This window comes from Salmo trutta, chromosome 20, assembly GCF_901001165.1.
Source record: "Salmo trutta chromosome 20, fSalTru1.1, whole genome shotgun sequence".
Classification (NCBI taxonomy): domain Eukaryota; kingdom Metazoa; phylum Chordata; class Actinopteri; order Salmoniformes; family Salmonidae; genus Salmo; species Salmo trutta.
Genome location: NC_042976.1, coordinates 14,293,684 through 14,317,565, shown reverse-complemented (window position 1 = coordinate 14,317,565; position 23,882 = coordinate 14,293,684). Strand labels below are relative to the sequence as shown.

General features: G+C 45.8%; 1 protein-coding gene across 1 annotated transcript in view; it reads right to left on the bottom strand.

The window, feature by feature from the left end:
- Positions 1–23,882, bottom strand: part of LOC115155594 (integrin beta-5) — a 96,169-nt gene that overhangs the window by 55,703 nt on the left and 16,584 nt on the right. The window contains exon 10 of the mRNA XM_029702336.1: positions 7,999–8,428. Coding sequence (XP_029558196.1) covers positions 7,999–8,428 — 430 coding nt within the window. The remainder of the gene's footprint in view (positions 1–7,998; positions 8,429–23,882) is intronic.

The window sequence follows — 23,882 nt, the reverse complement described above, 5'->3', positions numbered from 1 at the left end:
CTGTTTGTCCTCCATTTCTACCCAGCTTCTACAAGAATCTGAGGCTGCCGATTTATGGAGAGAAAGGGTTTGCGGTCTGGAAAGTCTGGAAATGAAGCCAAGCTATTCCTGGCATTTGGTGCTATTGAGCAGTTAGATTGTTACTGAGAACCTGCTGTAGACGTGACAGAGCAGAAGACTACAACGTCTAGGTTTACTGAGACAGGCCTTGTCAAAGGCAGCCGATAGCTTTCAGACACAGACTTAGCTGATCCATGCATGCACAGAAAGAAGCAAAGAAAGTTTACCATGAACATCTTTTAACTCTCTCTCGGCGTCTATTTTACACACACACACACACACACACACACACACACACACACACACACACACACCCCCCCCCCCCCCGTTGGTTATCGCCATTTCATGCTTTACTGTAAGTGATACAGTAGAGAGACTAATTATATCCATACCTTACCCATCTGTCTACACTTCATTATCCTGACAGACTCAGCACAGGCCTCAGAAGACACCAAGGTTAGATTGCATGTGAATACAGAGAAATACATAGACCGTTAGTCTCGAGAGCACAGATCAGCAGAACCAACACACACACACACACACCACAGCGTGGCCCCATAAGAGGGTACTGGCACCACCCCTGCCCCATCATTGCTCCTGTCAGTCAAACTAACTTTAGAGGCAGATTAATGCCCCTGACCTGACCCCGTTCTACAGGCCACTCACAAAGTCACAAAGAACAAGGCTGTCCTTGCACAGTCGTAAGATATTCTTTCAATGTGTGCCCTGTATCACAAGGTCAACCTTGTCCAACCCCTAGCCTCTTACACTCTAGGAACTTACCGTTAGTTCCGTACATAAATATTGTGAAAATGTCCTCTATCCTATCAGAGAGGTGGAACTTTGTGTATAAATATCTCCACACACCTCACCTGAACCACCCCTACCAACTCAAATCTTCCATTCATGCAAAGTCCTTGAAATATTGCATTGAACCATTGCCAACTACATTACATACAGCAGTTGATTGAATAATGGGTTTGATGTGGGTGTAATTGGTTCAGGGGATTAGAGCTGACAGTCACTGGTCAGAAAGCACAACTGTGTAGGCGGCTAGGCACTATGGAGGTTTGGCTTGGCACTACCTTGCATCAGAGCACCAGCACCAGGCAGCACTGACATGACAACAGCAACCACTGGGTGTGGAGCGTGCCTGGCCTCCGCCAGTCTGTCATCCTCACTCACACTCTACTCGGAGACGGCCAGGGAAAACAAGATCAAGAGGCTATCCAGGAGCAGAAGGAAACGCCATATCCAAAAACATAAACCAGGATCATGAAAAGTCACTTTACAGTGACAATAGATAATGAAGTAGTGTAGGTAAAAGCTCAAATACTGTTTATAACAACATTCCAGAAACACAAATAGAAGATGGTACAGGTTGGCAGAGTCAAGTATCTTTGTTTTTAAAATTGCAGTAAAACATTTCTGTTTAAAAAACTACTACAGTACAACCTCAGAGCTGGGCCCACTCCTGACTCACTCCACAGCTGTTTTTTATTGAGTAAGCAGGAACCAATCCCCTTGCAGGAAGGAGTTCTGGCCTGGTCCTGGCATGCCTTTTGGCCCAGTGACACAGTAGTCACATCAAACGGAGGGAATGTAGGAGGGAAGAGTCAAAGAGAGGGAAGATGGTCTAGGCCTTAGAGAGTAGGAGCTGCTTCCCCTTCCTAATGTAGTCCTGCTGCTAACGCGATCCGCTTGGCCACCTGTAAGTCTGCTCTCTAAACCCTGACCCCCACATCCTCCTGTAAGTCTGCTCTCTAAACCCTGACCCCCACATCCTCCTGTAAATCTGCTCTCTAAACCCTGACCCCCACATCCTCCTGTAAGTCTGCTCTCTAAACCCTGACCCCCACATCCTCCTGTAGGTCAGCTCTCTAACCCCTGACCCCCACAGCCTCCTGTAGGTCTAAACCCTGAGGAGGGCAAGTATGCTGGTGTAATTCGCCCTTTCTCAGTGGTCTAAACACTCTGTCCTTTCCTAATCTCCTCGCCTTCATTGCAGTAATCTCAAAGAATTGGAGAGGCGCTGAGGGGGAAGGCTGCCGTTTTACGGGCTCCTAACCAACTGTGCTATTTTTTCGCATTGTTTGTAACTCATTTTGTACATACTGTTGCTGCTACAGTACCGTCTCTTATGACCGAAAATAGCTTCTGTAAATCAGAACAGCGAAAGATGGAGAAAAAGGGCGGGGTGTCTTGTAAGAATTTGCTGACGAGTAGGTAAACCACCACTACCCTCCGTATTATTGGCCAACATGCAATCATTGGAAAACAAACTGGACGATTTACGATTAAGACTATCCTACCAACGGGACATTAAAAACTGTAATATCTTATGTTTCACCGAGACATGGCTAAATTAAGCTGGCTGGCTTCTTCGTGCACCGGCAGGACAGAGCAGCTAAATCTGATAAGACGAGGGGTGGGGGTGTGTGTCTATTTGTTAATAACTGCTGGTGCACAATGCCTAATATTAAAGAAGTCTTGAGGTATTGCTCGCTTGAGGTAGAGTACCTTATGATAAGCTGAAGACCACACTATCTACCAAGAGAGTTCTCATTTGTATTATTCGTAGCCATCTATTTACCACCACAAACCGATGCTGGCACTAAGACAGCACTCACCGAGCTGTATAAGGCCATAAGCAAACAAGAAAATGCTCATCCAGAAGTAGCGCTCCTAGTGGCCGGGGACGTTATTGCAGGCAAACTTAAATCCGTTTTAATTTTCTACCAGCATGTCACATGCAACCAGAGGAAAAAAGAAAACTAGACCACCTTTACTCCACACACAGAGATACATACAAAGCTTTCTCTCGCCCTCCATTTGGCAAATCTGACCATAATTCTATCCTCCTGATTCCTGCTTACAAGCAATAACTAAAGCCGGACATACCAGTGACTCGCTCAATACGGAAATGGTCAGATGATGCGGATGCTACGCTACAGGACTGTTTTGCTAGCACAGACCGGAATATGTTCCCGGGATTCATACAATGCCACTGAGGAGTATACCACCTCAGTCACCGGCTTCATCAATAAGTGCATCGATGACATCATCCCCTCTGTTACAGTACGTACATATCCCAACCATAAGCCATGGATTACAGGCAACATTCGCACCGAGCTAAAGCCTAAAGCTGTCGCTTTCAAGGAGCGGGACACTAATTCGGACGCTTATAAGAAATCTCGGTATGCCCTCAGATGAAACATCAAACAGACAAAGCGTCAATAGAGGACTAAGATTGAATCCCACTACACCGGCTCTGATGCTCATTGGATGTGGCAGGGCTTGAAAACAATTACGGACTACAAAGCGAAACCCAACTGCGAGCTGCTCAGTGATGCAAGCCTACCAGACAAGCTAAATGCCTTTTATGCTCACTTCGAGGCAAGCAACACTGAAGCATGCTTGAGAGCACCAGCTGTTACGGACGACTGTGTGATCACGCTTTCCGTAGCCGAAGTGAGCAAGAACTTTAAACAAGTCAACATTCACAAAGCCGCTGGGCCAGACGATTTACCAGAAGGTGTAATCAAAGCATGCGCGGACAAACTGGCAAGTGTCTTCACTGACATTTTCAACCTCTCCCTGACCGAGTCTGTAATACCTACATGTTTCAAACAGACCATCATAGTCCTTGTGCCCAAGAAAGCAAAGGTAACCTGCTTATATGATTACCGCCCCGTAGCAGTCACGTCGGTAGCCATGAAGTGCTTTGAAAGGCTGGTCATGGCTCACATCAACACCATCATGCCGGAAACCATAGACCCACTCCAATTCGCATACCGCCCCAACAGATCCACAGATGATGCAATCTCAATCGCAGTCCACACTGCCCTTTCCCACCTGGACAAAAGGAACACCTATGTGAGAATGCTGTTCATTGACTACAGCTCAGCGTTCAACACCATAGTACCCACAAAGCTCATCACTAAGCTAAGGACACTGTGACTAAAAACCTCCCTCTGCAACTGGGTGCTGGCCGCCTCCAGGTGGTAAAACAATGGTCCGCCTCACATCGGCAATGGAGAAACCCTAATACAGGGGCTGAGTCACTGGCTTACTGGTGCTCTTCCATGCCGTCCCTAGGAAGGGTACGTCACTTGAGTGGGTTGAGTCAGACGTGATCTTCCTGTCCAGGTTTGCGCCCCCCTTGGGTTCGTGCCGTGGGGGAGATCTTTGTGGGCTATACTCAACCTTGTCTCAGGATAGTAAGTTGGTGGTTGAAGTTACGTTCTAGTGGTGTGGGGGCTGTGCTTTGGTAAAGTGGGTGGGGTTATATCCTGTCTGTTTGGCCCTGTCTTTTATATCCTGTCTGTTTGGCCCTGTCTTCTCTCTTTCTCTCAGCCCTAGGACCATGCCTCAGGGCTACCTGGCCTGATGACTCCTTTCTGTCCCCAGTCCACCTGGTTGTGCTGCTGCTCCAGTTTCAACTGTTCTGCCTGCAGCTGTGGAACCCTGACCTGTTCACCGGACTGGCTACCATGTCCCAGATCTGTCTTTTTCAACTTTCTAGAGATAGCAGGAGCGGTAGAGATACTCTGAATGATCGGCTATGAAAAGCCAACTGACATTTACTCCTGAGGTGCTGACCTGTTGCACCCTCTACAACCACTGTGATTATTATTATTTGACCCTGCTGGTCATCTATGAACATTTGAACATCCTGACCATGTTCTGTTATCTCCACCCGGCACAGCCAGAAGAGGCCACCCTTCATAGCCTGGTTCCTCTCTGGGTTTCTTCCTAGGTTCCGGCCTTTCTTGGGAGTTTTTCCCTAGCCACCGTGCTTCTACACCTGCATTGCTTGCTGTTTGGGGTTTCAGGCTGGGTTTCTGTACAGCACTTTGTTACATCAGCTGATGTAAGAAGGGCTTTATAAATACATTTGATTGATTGCTTGAATGGTAGGCAACAACACATCTGCCACGCTGTGTCTCAACGCTGGGGCCCCTCAGGGGTGCGTGCTTAGGCCCCTCCTGAACTCCCTGTTCACCCAAGCACAACTCCAACACCATCATTAAGTTTGCTGACGACAACAGTTGTTGGCCTGATCACCGACAACAATGAGACAGCCTATAGGGAGGAGGTCAGAGGCCTGGCAGTGTGGTGCCAGGACAACAACCTCTCCCTCAATGTGAGCAAGAAAAATGAGCTGATCGTGGACTACAGGAATAGGAGGGCCGAACAGGCCCCCATTAACATCGACGGGGCTGAAGCGGAGCGTGGCGAGAGTTTGAAGTTCCTTGGTGTTCACGTCACCAACAAACTATCATGGTCCAAACACACCAAGACAGTTGTGAATAGGGCATGACAACACTTTTTCCCCTTCAGGAGACTGAGAAGATTTGGCATGGGTCCCCAGATCCTACAGCTGCACCATCGAGAGCATCCTGATCAGTTGCATCACCGCCTGGTATGGCATCTGCTCGGCATCTGACCGTAAGGCGCTACAGAGGATAGTGCGTACGGCCCAGTGCATCACTGGGGCCAAGCTTCCTGACATCCAGGACCTATATACTAGGTAGGGTCAGAGGAAGGCCCAAAAAATTGTCAAAGACTCCAGTCACCCAAGTCATAGACTGTTCTCTCTGCTACCGGAGCACCAAGTCTAGGACCAAAAGACTCCTTAACAGCTTCTACCTCCAAGCCATAAGACTGCTGTACAAATAATCAAATGGCCACCCGGACTATTTACATTGACACCCACCCCCCCACCCCTTTTTGTTTTTACACTGCTGCTACTCGCTGTTTATTATCTATGCATAGTCACTTTACAAATTACCTGGACTAATCTGTACTCCCACACATTAACTCGGTACCGGTACCCCCTGCATTTAGCCTCGTTATTGTCATGTCATTTTCTTGTGTTACTTTTTGATTTTACGATTTTTTTTTAACTTTCGTTTTTTTAGTAAATATATAACTCTATTTCTTGAACTGCATTGTAGGTTAAGGGCTTGTAAATAAGCATTTCACGTTAAGATCTACATCTGTTGTATTCGGCACATGTGACAAATAAAATTTGATTTGAGAGATTTTAAGATAGAGCCCGTCTCACCTGCGAACGCTCATTGATCAATACTATTTCAACCTTTTGTTTAACTAGGCAAGTCAGTTAAAAATAAATTCTTATTTACAATGACGGCCTAGGAACAGTGGGTTAACTGCCTTGTTCAGGGGCAGAACGACAGATTTTTACCTTGTCAGCTCGGGGATTCGATCTAGCAACCTTTCGGTTACCGACACAACGCTCTAACCACTAGGCTACCTGCCGCTTTTTTTTTTAATACTAACAGTGTTTCCTACAAATATCTATTTAATGTTCAATACCGACACGGGTGAGTTCTGCCCAAATAGCGACGTCAGATCGATAAGGCTAGTACCTACTGCTCCATTATACTGATATGGTGGTGCAGTACTGTTTCAAAAACAACAAGATTCCCTTCCAGATGACTTCCAGACCTCACTGTAATGATGAAAAGGCTGGCAGAATTAAAATGCTTTGAGCTAGAAAAGAGAACCCATCCAGGACACCGCACCAATTTATTTCCTCAAGCCGAATGCCTTTCAGCAGTTAATCAGTCTGGATCCTACTGCAGTTCAATCCAAACCAGCGTGCTCTTCTCAACACAACACAGCACAGCTTAGCAAATTAGCTTTTATCAGCGCAGCATAACAAATCTAAACCGTGTACAGTGCTGTTTTAAAGCATTTAACAGGAGGGGAATGGGACTCACTGCAGAGCAGGCAGAACCTTCCCATACCCATCTGTGGGTTTAGGAGACCAGTGCTGGTACACAGAATATTTTTACAACATTGTTTAGTGTTTATACTCCTCAGCGATTAAGTAACCATGCCAGAGAAGTGTGGGAGAGGACTATCATTCTGAATCATTAAGAACCATGAACAGAGAGGCGGAGAAGTGTGTGTGTGTGTGTGTGTGTGTGTGTGTGTGTGAGAGAGAGAGAGAGAGAGAGAGAGCGACAGAGAGAATGTGGGGGGGCCACAGAGCGTACTGGACTGTTAACATTTAAATGACCCCCTCCCATCCCAGTTAACATGTTACCCAGAGGGCTTATGGTCCAACCGACAAACAACAAATGGCCATTGTGTATTTACCTCTGCTGAATAAATTAAACAAGGCACTTTAACTGGGTATAACCCCCACAATATTTGGGAATACACAAAGCACTGAGCAAAGCCTCTGTTACAAAGCTCTCTCTGTGATTTGGTGGAACAGCTGTTAGCTTGGGTATGAACCAGGGGGCCTGGGCCAACATCCAGCAGGTCTCGACCCAAAATGCACAGAGGCTGCTTGGACTGGGCCTGATGTCCTGGGAATCTAATAGGACAGCCTGTTTAGTGTGTCACTCAGTCAGTTATACGCCCAGCTAGCAACCCTGCCTGCTGACCAGCGTAACAGACATCTAATGCATGGGCATAAAGCAGGACCTTCAGGATGGAAAAAATTTGACATCATTTGTGGTTGACATCAGCGCATGCATCTTTAAATCAAAAGAGTAAATGTATGCTCTGGGGAACAAAGCAAATGAAAGAAAGATGAGGAGAATGTTGGTGGTTGGAGGAGAATAGTTCTGGTAAGAACGGAACACAAAATGGATCTTTCAGCTCTGGTTCTGGTACTAGAAAGTATTCCTGAATCCTGCTCACACCCACCACAACTCTCCTGGGTTCTACAGCACTCTGTGTTAAAGCCAAGAAAACACAGCTCAGAGAAAGATAAGATAGTAAAACATGAACTTTGCATCAACATGAAAGCACAAGCCAACTTAGACACACCCTGAATAACCACACAGGCTCTTGGAAGGTTTGTTCAGGGTTTCTTTCTGCACATATATCAAGTACTGTATGAAGCACTACTGTTCGTCAGGATACTAATTTCCTTTGTAATACATGCACACATACCCGAGCAGAGGATGCCCTTGTGTCGGGCGCAGGAGAAGTCATCACACTCGCAGAAGGTCCCGTAGATCTTCCCGAACTCTGACTCATAGCAGAAGCACTGGTTACAGCTGCACTCCCCTCTCCCACCACAGATCTGCATCCCCTCAGCCTGCCTGCAGGCGCTCAGGTACATGCTGCCAGCCTCGCCCTCCTGGCACTCACAGCGGGCACCCAGGTAGCCCGGGTCACAGCGGCAGATACCACAGGTGTACTGTCCAATGGAGCTGCAGTGGGTACTGTTAGCCTGGGTCTGGTTGGTGCAGCCACAGTCACAGCGGTAGTCCACAGACACCTCCAGACGATCCTTGAAGCCCACAGGCTTGATGGTGAAGCTCTGCTGGGTACCTGGGGCGGGGCAGCCTCTGGCGTCTACACTCACGTTGAAGGACACCTGGAAGAAAGAACAGTACAACAGGGTCAGTATATGGACTGGACTAGAAAAAACAAATGTGCCAAAATTTGAGAACACTTCTCAATCAAGGAGTCGGGCTTTACAAAAAACAATGTCATAGTGACTATTATTCATAAGTGGATTTTTAAATGGCCTCCTTGACCTGGAACCATTACATTTACACTATCTTCCTCCATATGACTCCATATGACTTGGCTGGGACAGAACTGTATATTACATATGACCTGCAAGCTGTTTTTTATACATGGGGACTTATATAACTCAGACACACACCGAGACAGAGACAGCAAGTTCAGAGGGAAAGGGGAAGAGCAAGACAAAAAGATAAGAGAGGGAACAGAGGGCGGATAGAGTTCAGAGAAGAGTTGATGTGGCTGAGTCAGTTGATTAGTCAGCCAATTTGAGCAGATGACACAGAACAGGACCTCCACCCATTTGATTGCTCTTAGGAAGGAAGTCTGAACAAGAGAGAAACACCACCCTCCCTTTAGCATGGCCTGTCTCAACATGAACTGTTACTGTGCAGGGTTAGTGTTTGTCTCTCTGTACCTCAACTGCCACAGCAACCATCTCCAGTGTGTGTGTGTGTGTGTGTGTGTGTGTAGCTGAACTGCACAGCAAACATCTCCAGTGTGTGTGTGTGTCTGTGAATGTGTAGCTGAACTGCACAGCAACCATCCACACACTGCCTGTCGTAGATGAGGCAGAATGTTAATCTTTGTGGTTTCACTCCATTTAGATGGGATACTGGCGTGAATCCCCCCAGTTAAATATTACCATAAATCTACAAAACGACAGAATACATGTCAGTTTCATATCATCAACTTCCATGAAACCTTGGAGTGCATTCTAAAGTGCCAGAGGCAAAACGAAACAAACAGACAAAACTAAAAAATGGGGAAATACAGCCCAAAGAAAACATAAGGATCGACTTCAATAACATCTAATAACATCTAACATCATAAGAAATGTGGTTGACTTCTCAATACGTTCAACCAAACATACCTCTGGATAAGTATGGTTCCTTTAATCACCACAATTCAGCAAGGAGGAAAACTAATCTACACATATGGCCAACAATATGAGAGTAACACACGCAGCACTAGAAGAAGTCCAATGACTTGTCTGAGAAGGTTCACTCAACGTTTAAGTACAGTGAAAAGCCTTTCTTGCAAACTCAAACCCTAACAATGCAATAAATCAATAACAATGTAAGACCGGAAAAAAACAAGAAATAAGAAGAAATATGAAGAACACAGTAAGTAAGTAAGCATACTATATACAGGGTCAGTTCCAATACATATTTACAATGTGCAGGAATACTGGAGTGATGGAGGTAGATATGTATAGGGGTAATCATACTATATACAGGGTCAGTTCCAATACATATTTACAATGTGCAGGAATACTGGAGTGATGGAGGTAGATATGTATAGGGGTAATCATACTATATACAGGGTCAGTTCCAATACATATTTACAATGTGCAGGAATACTGGAGTGATGGAGGTAGATATGTATAGGGGTAATCATACTATATACAGGGTCAGTTCCAATACATATTTACAATGTGCAGGAATACTGGAGTGATGGAGGTAGATATGTATAGGGGTAATCATACTATATACAGGGTCAGTTCCAATACATATTTACAATGTGCAGGAATACTGGAGTGATGGAGGTAGATATGTATAGGGGTAAGGTGACTAGGCAACAGGATATAAGATAAACAGGTTGAAAATCACCATGAATATGCTTGCCAGCAGTTATGCACAAGCTCTGAGAATGCGCCCTGGAATACCATTGGGCCCCGCGGCCTTGCGAGTGTTGACCTGATTAAAGACCTTCCTCACGTCAGCCACAGAGAGCAAGATCACCCAATCCTCTAAATCGGTGACGGCCCTCACACCCGGCACGATGTTGTTGTTGTCAACGCGTGCATACAGTCGTCTTCCTTGGTAATCCATAATGGACTGTAGCCCCTGCCACATGCGGTGGGGGTCGGAGGCTGTGTAGTATGATTCCACCTTATTCCTATATTGTCCTTTTTCACGTTTGATGACTTTGCGGAGGTCATAATGGGACTTCTTGTACTTATTCCTGTCCTCGGCCGTAGCCTCAGGGTTGTCTACGATAGCTCTGTGTCTGGCAGCCCTGTCCTTTAGTTTACCGCAAACCTCTGGGTTAATCCAGGGCTTTTGATGGGGGAAGCAGCGAACCCTCACCATGGGGACAACGTCGCCAATACACTTTCTAATGAAGCTGGTGACAGAGGTGGTTAGCTTGTCAATGTTATCGGCAGAGTCTCTAAACATATTCCAATCAGCTTTAGAATCTAAAGGATTCTAAAGCAGTCCTTTAGAATAATCTCAGATTCTGGTGATCATTTCTCAACGGAGCGAGTCACGGGTACTTCCTGTTTGAGTTTCTGCTTGTAAATAGCAAGCAAGAGTCATGATCTGAATTGCCGAATGCCGGACGAGGGAGGGCCTTGTATGCTTGCTTATGGGTAGAATAACAGTGGTCTAGGACTTTATCACCCCTAGTGGCGTTGGAGATGTATTGATGGAAGTTGGGCATCACGTGTCTCAGTGATGCGGAATTAAAATTGCCGGCAACCAGAAAGGCAGCCTCTGGATGTAGATTTTCTTGCTTGTTTATAGCCTTGTACAGTTCATTAAGTGCCAGCTTGTTATTTTTCTTGTCCTGAGGTGGAATGTATGCAAGTCATGATAACAACTGAAAACTCCCTCTACCATTTGACCCCCCCCCCGATTTCACTGTCCTGTCCGCCCGATGAATTGAGAATCCATTGAGTTGTATAGCCATGGGGGAGTATTTTGTCCGACACCCATGTTTTTTAAAAGCAAAGAATAATGCAGTTTCAAGAGTCCCGTTGGTAGCAAATCCACGATCGGAGGTCATCTATCTTATTATTGAGTGACTAGTAGAATGGAGGAATAGAGGAAAGAGGAGCTTGCGAAACGGCGGCCATCCAGTACCGCGCCATCTTTGGGAGACACTCACCCGCATCCCAGTGGTTCCAGATAAGGGAAGGAGCACTACATCAGTCCGCAGGAGGCCTGAGGGGTCGTGGGATGTGAAGATGTGAGGGGTTCAGCTCCCAGCAAAGACTCTAACGCCCACAGCCTCTTGGATTGCAGCCCCAAAGCCAAACACTTGGACGTTAGGGCTGTGTTGATGTTGGCTTTAGCTCCACACGTAACGCACAGATCTGAGTCTTTTGGGGACAGAGCAGAGCCCTGGTTTCCTTGGCTATATCTTCTTTCTCCAGTTCCTCTAACCCTGAGACCTGGCTGTAGACCATCGCTCATCCATATATTTATATGTACATATTCACATTCACTAGTTTAGATTTGTGTGTATTAGGTAGTTGTTGGGGAATTGTTAGATTACTTGTTAGATTTTACTGCATTGTCGGAATTAGAAGCACAAGCATTTCATTACACTCGCATTAACATCTGCTAACCATGTGTATGTGACCAATACATTTTTAATTTGACTTTATGTTATTAAATGCCATAAGAGTTTACAGACGCATCTCAGGGTTAGCCTTCCTCGTTCAATAAGAAGTGAACATCAACAGGCCTAGTGATGAAGAGGTCAGAGACCATGCCGAGAGAGCCTCTGTGTGTCCTAAAAGACTGAACAATCCTGTACACTTCGAAGGAGGAGGAAAGACTAATACAAAACTGCTGCATGATAATAAGCAATATGTGTTGGAGTGGCTTTGTGGATGAGTAAACAGTCATGACATCATCACCCTGCAACACCTTTCCAAACCAAACCTAGGTGGTACTCTAATCTACCAAGGAAACACGAGTCATGTAAGAAAGACAATCGACAAAACAACTTTATTCCACATGCACCAGCATCACAACATTCATGGCTGAAGAACCGGACATGACTGCAGAATTGTGGGGTGTTCCTCCTGGGCAGTCCCTCTACCTCGTCCACTGCAGCATAACACATGGAAGACCTGTCAGCCAGTCTCTCTACCTTGCCCACTACAGCGCAACACATGGAAAGCCTGTCCGACCGTCGCTCTTCCTCGTCCACTACAGCGCAACACATGGAAGACCTGTCAGCCAGTCTCTCTACCTCGTCCACTACAGCGCAACACATGGAAAGCCTGTCCGACCGTCCCTCTTCCTCGTCCACTACAGCTAGTCCTCTTCCTAACGAGGTAATGAGATTTAGGGGACATGTGAGTCACGAGTAACTTAGCTCATTCAAACTCTGGCTCATTAGGGAAACTAGTAGCCATGAGATAAAGCTGCTGGAGTAAAAAGACGGGGAACCAAATCAAATCAAAGTTTATTGGTCACATACACATATTTAGCAGATGTTATTACGGGTGTAGCGAAATGCTTGTGTTCTAAGCTCCAACAGTGCAGTAGTATTCTAACAGTGCAGTAGTATCTAAAAACAATTCACACACACACACACACACACACACACATCTAAAAGTAAAAGAATGAAAATATATAAATATTAGATTGAGCAATGTCGGCATGGCATTGACTAAAATACAGTAGAATAGAATACAGTATATACACATGAGATGAGTAAAGCAGTATGTAAACATTATTTAAACATTATTAAAGTGGCTAGTGTTCCATTGATAAAATGGCCAGCGATTCCATGTCTATGTACAGTTGAAGTCGGAAGTTTACATGCACTTAGGTTGGAGTCATTAAAACTCGTTTTTCAACCACTCCACAAATTTCTTGTGAACAAACTATAGTTTTGGCAAGTCGGTTTGGACATCTACTTTGTGCATGACACAATACATTTTTTCAACAATTGTTTACAGACAGATTATTTCACTTATAATTCACTGTATCACAATTCCAGTGGGTCAGAAGTTTACATACACTAAGTTGACTGTGCCTTTAAACAGCTTGGAAAATTCCAGAAAATTATGTCATGGCTTTAGAAGCTTCTGATAGGGTAATTTACATAATTTGAGTCAATTGGAGGTGTACCTGTGGATGTATTTCAAGGCCTACCTTCAAACTCAGTGCCTCTGTGCTTTACATCATGGGAAAATGAAAAGAAATCAGCCAAGACATCAGAAAAAAAATGTAGACCTCCTCAAGTCTGGTTCATCCTTGGGAGCAATTTACAAAACGCAATTTACAAAACGCCTGAAGGTACCACGTTCATCTGGACAAACAATAGTACGCAAGTATAAACACCATGGGACCACACAGCCGTCATACCGCTCAGGAAGGAGACGCGTTATGTCTAATAGAGATTAACGTACTTTGGTGCGAAAAGTGCAAATCAATCCCAGAACAACAGCAAAGGACCTTGTGAAGATGCTGGAGGAAACTGATACAAAAGTATCTATATCCACAGTAAAACGAGTACTATATCGAAATAATCTGAAAGGCCACTCAGCAAGGAAGAAGCCACTGCTCCAAAACCACCATAAAAAAGCCAGACTACGGTTTGCAACTGCACATGGGGACAAAGATCGTACTTTTGGAGAAATGTCCTCTGGTCTGATGAAACAAAAATAGAACTGTTTAGGCCATAATGTCCATCGTTATGTTTGGACGAAAAAGGGGGAGGCTTGCAAGCCGAAGAACACCATCCCAACCGTGAAGCACGGGGTGGCAGCATCATGCTGTGGGGGTGCTTTGCTGCAGGAGGGACTGGTGTACTTCACAAAATAGATGGCATCATGAGGTAGGAAAATGATGTGGATATATTGAAGCAACATCTCAAGACATCAGTCAGGAAGTTCAAGCTTGGTTGCAAATGGGTCTTCCAAATGGACAATGACCCCAAGCATACTTTGAAAGTTGTGGCAAAACGACTTAAGAACAACAAAGTCAAGGTATTGGAGTGGCCATCACAAAGCCCTGACCTCAATCCTATAGACATTTGTGGGCAGAACTGAAAAAGCGTGTGCGAGCAAGGAGGCCTACAAACCTGACTCAGTTACAACAGCTCTGTCAGGAGGAATGGGCCAAAATTCACCCAACTTATTGTGGAAAGCTTGTGGAAGTTAAACAATTGACCCAAGTTAAACAATTTTAAAGGCAATGCTACCAAACACTAATTGAGTGTATGTAAACTTCTGACCCACTGGGAATGTGATGAAAGAAATAAAAGCTGAAATAAATCAATCTCTCTACTATTATTCTGACATTTCACATTCTTAAAATAAAGTGGTGATCCTAACTGACCTAATACAGGGATTTTTTTACTATGATTAAATGTCAGGAATTGTGAAAAACAGAGTTTAAATGTATTTGGCTAAGGTGTATGAAACTTCCGACTTCAACTGTATATAGGGCATCAGCCTCTGAGGTGCAGGATTGCTTAACCGGGTGGAAGCCGGCTAGTGATGGCTATTTAACAGGTCTGATGATAAGAACTGTTTTTCAGTCCTGGAGGGCAGGTAGTTTGCCCCTGGTGATGCGTTTGGCAGACCACACCACCCTATGGAGAGCCCTGCCGCTGCGGGCAGTGCAGTTGCCATACCAGGTGGTGATACAGCCCGACAAGATGCTCTCAATTGTGCATCTCTAAATGTTTGTGAGGGTTTTAGGGGCCAAGCCAAATGTCTTCAGCCTCCTGAGTTTGAAGAGGCACTATTGCGCCTTCTTCACCACACTGTCTGTGTGGGTGGACCATTTCAGATCGTCAGTGATGTGTACGCCAAGGAACTGGAAGCTTCTCCACTGCGGTCCCATCGATGTGGATAGGGGCATGCTCCCTCTGCTGTTTCCTGAAGTCCACGATCAGCTCCTTTGTTTTGTTGACGTTGAGTGAGAGGTTATTTATTTTCCTGGCACCAGTTTCCCAGGGCACTCCCCTATTCCCTGTAAGCTGTCTCATCATTGTTGGTAATCAGGCCTACTACTGTTGTGTTGGAGACGTACAAGGCCATGCAGTCATGGGTGAACAGGGAGTACAAGAGGGGGCTAGGCACACACCCTTGTGGGGTCCCAGTGTTGAGGATCAGCGAAGTGGAGGTGTTGTTTCCTACCTTCACCACCTGGGAGTCGACCCGTCAGGAAGTCCAGGACCCAGTTGCATAGGGCGGGGTTCAGACCCAGGGCCCCAAGCTTAATGATGAGCTTGGAGGGTAATATGGTGTTGAATGCTGAGCTATAGTCAATGAACAGCATTCTTACATAGGTATTCCTCTTCTCCAGATGGGATAGGACAGTGTGAAAAACGTTCCACCTTCTCCACTGCTGTCACGTCAATGTGGATGGGAGGTGCTCCCTTTGCTGTTTCCTGAAGTCCACGATCATCTCCTTTGTTTTGCTGACATTGAGTGAGAGGTTATTTTTCTGACACCACACTCCGAGGGCCCTCACCTCCTCCCTGTAGACTGTCTCGTCGCTGTTGGTAATCAAGGCCACTACTGTTGTGTCGTCTGCAAACTTGATGACTGAGTTGGAGGTGTGAATGGCCACACAGTCATGGGTGAACAGGAGGGGGCTGAGAACGCACCCTTCTGGGGCCCCAGTGTTGAGGATCAGTGCAGTGGAGATGTTGTTTCCTACCCTCACCACCTGGGGGTGGCCCGTCAGGATGTCCAGGACCCAGTTGCACAGGGCGGGGTCAAGACCCAGGGACTCCAACTTAATGATGAGTTTGGAGGGTACTATTGTGTTGAATGCTGAGCTGTAGTCAATGAACAGCATTCTTACATACATATTCCTCTTGTCCAGATGGCTAGGCTATCTTAAAGCATGTGGGGACAGCCGACTGGGATAGGGATTGATTGAATATGTCCATAAACACACCAGCCAGCTGGTCTGCGCATGCTCTGAGGACGCGGCTAGGAGTGCTGTCTGGCCCGGCAGCTTTGCAAGGGTTAACACGCTTAAATGTCTCACTCATGTCGGCCACAGAGAAAGAGAGCCCACAGTCCACTGTGTTATCCTCAAAGTGGGCGAAGAAGGAGTTTAGCTTGTCAGGAAGCAAGACGTCTGTCCACAACGTGGCTGGTTTTCCCTTTGTAGTCCGTGATTGTCTGTAGACCCTGCCACATACGTCTCGTGTTGTTGAATTGTGACTCCACTTTGTGTCTCTGTACTGACGTTTTGCTTGTTTGATTGCCTTATGAAGGGAATAACTACACTGTTTGTATTTGGCCATATTCCCAGTCACCTTGCCATGGTTAAATGCAATGGTTCGCGCTTTCAGTTTTGTGCGAATGCTGCCATCTATCCACGGTTTCTGGTTAGGGTAGGTTTTAATAGTTACAGTGGGTATAACATCCCCTACACGTTTCCTGATGAACTCAGTAACTGTATCCGTCGATGCTATTCTTAGAGGCTACCCGGAACATATCCCAGTGTGTGTGATCAAAACAATATTGAAGCATGGATTCCGATTGGTCAGACCAGCTTTGAATAGACCTTAGCACAGGTATCTCCTGTTTGAGTGTCTGCCTATAGGAAGGGAGGAGCAAAATGGAGTCATAATCAGATTTGCTGAAGGGTGGGCGGGGGAGGGCCTGAGTCAAGGTGTTGGTAGAACTTCGGTAGCATTTTCCTCAAATTTGCTTTGTTTAAATCCCCAGCTATAATGCATGCAGCCTCAAGATGTGGTTACCAGTTTGCATAAAGTCCAGTGTAGTTCTTTGAGGGCCGTTGTGGTATCGGCTTGAGGGGGAATATACACGGCTGTGACTATAACCGAAGAGAATTCTCTTGGGAGGTAATACGGTCGGCATTTGATTGTGAGGTATTATAGGGCGGGTGAACAGAAGGACTTGAGTTTCTGTACGTTATCACAATCACACCATGAGTAGTTAATCATAAAACATACACCCCCGCCTTTCTTCTTCCCGGGGAGTTCTTTATTCCTGTCTGCCCTATGTACTGAGAACCCAGATGGCTGTATGGACGGGGACAGTACATCCCGAGAGAGCCATGTTCCCGTCTAACAGAGTATGCCACAATCCCTGATGTCTCTCTGGAAAGAGATCCTCGCCCTGAGCTCATCCACTTTATTATCCAGAGACTCAACACCAGCGAGTAATATACTCGAAAGCGGTGGATGGTGTGCACGCCTCCCGAGTAGGACTAGAAGTCCACTCCGAATACCTCTTCCCCACCGGCGGTGTTTCGGAGCAGCCTCTGGAACAAGTTCAATTGCCCTGGGGGGTACGAACAAAGGATCCAACTCGGGAAAGTCGCACACCTGGTCGTAATGCTGGTGAGTTACCACTGCTATGATATCCAAAAGTTCTTTCTGGCTGTATGCAATAACACAAAACAAAATCTGGGCTAATAATGTAAGAAATAACACACAAAAAATAAAATGGCTCCTAAGCAAAGTTGCTTAGGAGCTAGAAGCAGAGCTGCCATATCTCTCGGAGCCATCTGCAAATCACAGGACATCACTGCTGTGAATGGGGGAGAGGGCTGGAATAGAGAAGTGGAATAGAGGGAGCAGCAGATGATTCACCACAGTTTGTCTCAATGAAAGAGTTGACTGCATAACACAGTTGGCCTGTTAGGAGGGGGGGGGGGGGGGCTTGCGTGCATGAGCAAAAGTTGATACAGCTGTGATACGCTGGCTGCCAAAACACACTAATTTTAAGAAGATGTTGTAAACGGTAGCCCAGCAGGACAATCTCCTTTACTCAGGGGAAAACTATTCTCATCTTTGACATTGACATTTGATTGTACTCTGTGAATTTGAAGACAAAATTATATGTGGTAAATTCTATTAGATTCTCCTAACCCTGAAGAGGTTGTCTCCACATTTGAGAGATCATTGCTACCAAGGAGAAATGTCCAACAGTATGCGACTAAAATGCCTCTAGACTGTACTTTGTCTCCTTCACTGTGGCATTCAACAACATACTGTCACGGCTGTGTGGAGAGACGGACCAAGGCGCAGCGTGATTAAAGTTCCACATATTTATTTAAGCGAAACTTCCAAACAAAAAGAAACAAACAATCACCGAACCATGACATCAGACGTGCTACATGCACTAACTCAAAACAAAATCCCACAAAGCAGGTGGAAACAGGGAACCCTTAAGTATGATCCCCAATTAGAGACAACGAACCTCAACTGCCTCTAATTGGGAACCATACCAAGAGCACCAACATAGAAATAATAAACCTAGAACACCCCCCAGTCACGCCCTGACCTACTATACCATAGAGAACCAAGGGCTCTCTATGGTCAGGGCGTGACACATACTCCCTGAGAGACAGAGCCTGATAGACAAGGAGTGTGTTGGTGTAGTCTTAACAGCCTAATCTGTTTGTACGTATGGCACATATTTAGTACTCTTCAGGGTTTGAGAGAGTGTTGCCTTAAATAGGATATGGGCTTAACTTTCTACACTGGGGCTAACACACGTCTGTTACCATGTGATCTTTGTTCTTCCATCACCTCTGGTTTCACCAACAAACTCTTGTTGTGAGGACATCGACATGCAGCATCAGGCCCCGAAGCGAGGCTGCAGCAAGAGACCCTGGTTGCCTCCCAAATGGCACCGTATTCCCTATAAATGGTGGCACTACTTTTAACCAGAGCACTATGGGCAGTGGTGAAAAGTAGTGCACTACATAGGGAATAGGGTGCCATTTGGGACACATCCCATGTGACTGACACCTGGGACGCTTTCCCAATACATTTTTCCTTGATTCCTCATGTCCTCTTTCCTCGCCTCCTTCTCAAAAGGCATTGGACGAGAAGGTCAGAGGGGAGGGAGCCTAGATCATCTCCTCCAATGCGATTTGAGGAGGCGGCGAGATGATGCAAGGAATCGAGGATAGATTCATTAGTAACGAGCCCCTGGGCTTTCGGCTGCTTCATGTTCTCTTTAGGAAGATTCCCCCGCTGCAGAACAAAAGACAGAGTTAGACCCATCACCCTGGCCATAGAGAGATGTGATTCCTCCCCTCGCTAACATTATTCATTCAGCCTCCATCCCAACATTCAATTAAGACAAATAAGAATCAGTGAGGGAGACACTGGGGCTTTGGGAAGAACCATTCCACAAGACCCATCACCCTGGCAATAGAGAGATGGGATTCCTCCCATTCACTACCATTATTCATTCAGCCTCAATCCCCAGTCCCCATCCCTACATTCAATGAAGGAATCAGTAAGGGAGTGAGGGAGACACTGGGGCTTTGGGAAGAACAATTCCACAGGGTCGGACCTCTAAGTGTTGGCGTGTACAAAGTAGCCCCACGCTAAGAGTTTCAATAGTTCCTGTACAAATCTGTAATTGAGACCAATATATCGAATACAATTTTATTTGTCACATGCGCCAAATACAACAAGTGTAGACCTTGAGGTGAATTGCTTACTTATAAGCCCTTAACCAACAATGCACTAACAATAAAATGACATACCAATAACATTTTGGGCCATGGTGTTGCAGAATATTATTTATTTTTGGACAAGTGACTTGAGATTTCAGAGAAGCAAAAAATCCCTGTCATTTCTGTCCTAAAAATCTGAGCCTCAGGATTTGAAAATGAATACAGACGAGCCTGGGGATTTAAACAGTGCAGAATTCAAAGCGATTAAGATGTGCAGTCATCCCACGTCCCCTGACGTTTCTTAGAGTATTGTTTTTCTGAAACAAAGGAAGAGAAGAATGCATTCCATCTAAAACGGCAAGAACACACCATGGGCCAAACGTTATCAAGACAAGGAGATGATAGTGGACTACAGGAAAAGGAGGACTGAGCATGCCACCATTCTCATCGACAGGGCTGTAGTGGAGCAGGTTGACAGCTTCAAGTTCCTTGGCGTCCACGTCACCAACAAACTAACATGGTCCACGCACACCAAGACAGTCGTGAAGAGGGCACGACAAAACCTATTCCCCCTCAGGAGACTGAAAAGATTTGGCATGGGTCCTCAGATCCTCAAAAGGTTCTACAGCTGCGCCATCGAGAGCATCCTGACGGGTTGCATCACTGCCTGGTATGGCAACTGCTCGGCATCCGACCGCAAGGCACTACAGAGGGTAGTGAATACGGCCTAGTACATCACCGGGGCCAAGCTTCCTGCCATCCAGGACCTCTATACCAGGCGGTGTCAGAGGAAGTTCATAAATATTGTCAAAAGACTCCAGCCACCCTAGTCATAGACTGTTCTCTCTGCTACCGCACGGCAAGCGGTACCAGAGCACCAAGTCTAGGTCAAAGAGGGTTCTAAACAGCTTCTACTCCCAAGCCATAAGATTCCTGAACATCTAATAAAATGGCTACCCAGACCATTTGCATTGCCCCTCTAATAACTATGCAATGCTATGCATCGCCCCTTTTAATACCTACATGTACATAATTATCTCAATTACCGGTACCCCTGTATACAGCCCCACTATTGTTATTTACTGCTGCTCTTTAATTATTTGTTATTCTTATCTCTTACTTTTTTAGGGATTTTCTTAACTGCATTGTTGGTTAAATTAAGGGCTTTTAAGTAAGCACAACAGGTCTACACCTGTTGTATTTGGCGCATGTGACAAATACAATTTGATTTGATGTTGGAACACAATTAACCACCTGGTCCAGGTTTCCCGATAGCAATGGAACTTAGGCTTACGAGTGTTTTAACGGTGCATCTTTCCTGCAACAGCCGAAAGTGTAACATGCGTTTTCTAAAATACCTTGCAGAGAGAGCGTTCGCTAAGTGCATTATTGAGGCAAGTGTCAATACTGATAGGATGGGAAGAAAGGCAGAGCTGCTCTAGGATCAGCTTTCTCCATTCAAATCTTACCTTAACATTCAAATGATTTCACAATACTGACGACGGATCAGCTCCGGCTTATTCTAATGCCTTCCATTTACATTTACATTTAAGTCATTTAGCAGACGCTCTTATCCAGAGCGACTTACAAATTGGTGCATTCACCTTATGATATCCAGTGGAACAACCACTTTACAATAGTGCATCTAAATCTTTTAAGGGGGGGGGGTTAGAAGGATTACTTTATCCTATCCCAGGTATTCCTTAAAGAGGTGGGGTTTCAGGTGTCTCCGGAAGGTGGTGATTGACTCCGCTGTCCTGGCGTCGTGAGGGAGCTTGTTCCACCATTGGGGTGCCAGAGCAGCGAACAGTTTTGACTGGGCTGAGCGGGAACTGTGCTTCCTCAGAGGTAGGGAGGCGAGCAGGCCAGAGGTGGATGAACGCAGTGCCCTTGTTTGGGTGTAGGGCCTGATCAGAGCCTGAAGGTACGGAGGTGCCGTTCCCCTCACAGCTCCGTAGGCAAGGACCATGGTCTTGTAGCGGATGCGAGCTTCAACTGGAAGCCAGTGGAGAGAGCGGAGGAGCGGGGTGACGTGAGAGAACTTGGGAAGGTTGAACACCAGACGGGCTGCGGCGTTCTGGATGAGTTGTAGGGGTTTAAATGGCACAGGCAGGGAGCCCAGCCAACAGCGAGTTGCAGTAATCCAGAGGGGAGATGACAAGTGCCTGGATTAGGACCTGCGCCGCTTCCTGTGTGAGGCAGGGTCGTACTCTGCGAATGTTGTAGAGCATGAACCTTCCCTTTAATAATGCTCTAAATCAAGATTTGGCACATCATTCCGCACCCGTTAGGCTACACATCATCATCATTTGTGCTCACTGTTCTCCAAATAGCATTTTAGAATTGTTTTATTGTGTAGAAATGCAGAAAATGAGCTTCTAAAAAGTTCCTCTCACATGAATTTACTGACAGCTACTTTGAGGAAAAACGTACTTACAATGACTGTGATATGTGGTTGTCCCACCTAGCTATCATAAGATGAATGCACTGTACTGTAAATCGCTCTGAATATTTTATCCTTACAAATAGATAAACATCTTAGTTAGCTACCTTGATTTGAAGTTGCCCCCCTTAGCCATTGGATCCCTAATTCATTGAATGAGGGAATTATTTTATAAAAGACATAAAAAGTATTTGGTTGTACAGTAATTATAATGTTGCAGGGCCGCCAAACATACTCCAGGAGTCCTGGATGTACAGGCTTTTGCTCCAGCCCTGCTCTAACAGATTGTAAAAAATCAGCTGCTCAACGGTCCCTTGATAAACTGACTAAGGTGTGTAGGAGCAGGGTTGGATAAAAAGCCTGTACACCCAGTAGCTCTCCAGATGGAGGGTTGACCACATGTGTTTTATACAGTAGCCCATCAGTGCAGTATTTTATTTTGTGGGGGGATAAGTGCCATACACAAGGCCACAACGGCAGGAGATATAATATACATGGGATCACAAACCAGCAGCCTTCCATTGTCAACACCAGTAATAATGAAGGTTATTTTGTGAAGTAGTTACTTGAATGATAAAACAACATTTCCAGTCACTGTTTTGGGCCATGGCAGGAAGCTTGGCCCCGGTGATGTACTTGGCCGTATTCACTACCCTCTGTAGTGCCTTGCGGTCAGATGACAAACAGTTGCCATACCAGGCAGTGATGCAACCCGTCAGGATGCTCTTGATGGTGCAGTTATAGACAGCTCAAAAAAGCTAAGAGAAACGACAGTCCATCATTACTTTAAGACATGAAGGTCAGTCAATACGGAACATTTCAAGAACTTTGAAAGTTTCTTCAAGTGCAGTCGCAAAAACCATCAAGCCCTATGATGAAACTGGCTCTCATGAGGACCGCCACAGGAAAGGAAGACAGAGAGTTACCTCTGCAACAGAGGATAAGTTCATTAGAGTTACCAACCTCAGAAATTGCAGCCCAAATAAATGCTTCACAGAGTTCAAGTAGCAGACACATCTCAACATGAACTGTTCAGAGGACACTGCGTGAAATCAGGCATTCATGGTAGAATTTCTGCAAAGAAACCACTACTAAAGGACACTAATAATAAGAAGAGACTTGCTTGGGCCAAGAAACACTAGCAATGGACATTAGACCGGTGGAAAACTATCCTTTGGTCTAATGAGGCCAAATTTGAGATTTTTGGTTCCAACCGTCGTATCTTTGTGAGACGCAGATTAGGTGAACGGAGGATCTCCGCATGTGTGGTTCCCACCGTGAAGCATGGAGGAGGTGGTGTGATGGTGCTTTGCTGGTTACACTGTCAGTGATTTATTGAGAATTCAAGGCACACTTAACCAGCATGGCTACCACAGCATTCTGCAGCGATACGCCATCCCATCTGGTTTATGCTTAGTGGGACTATCATTTGTTTTTCAACAGGACAATGACCCAACACACCTCCAGGATGTGTAAGGGCTATTTGACCAAGAAGGAGAGTGATGGAGTGCTGGATCAGATGACCTGGCCTCCTCAATCACCCAACCTCAACCCAATTGAGATGGTTTGGGATGAGTTGGACCGCAGAGTGAAGGAAAAGCAGCCATCAAGTGCTCAGCATATGTGGGAACTGAAGACTGTTGGAAAAGCATTTCAGGTGAAGCTGGTTAAGAGAATGCCAAGAGTGTGCAAAGCTGTCA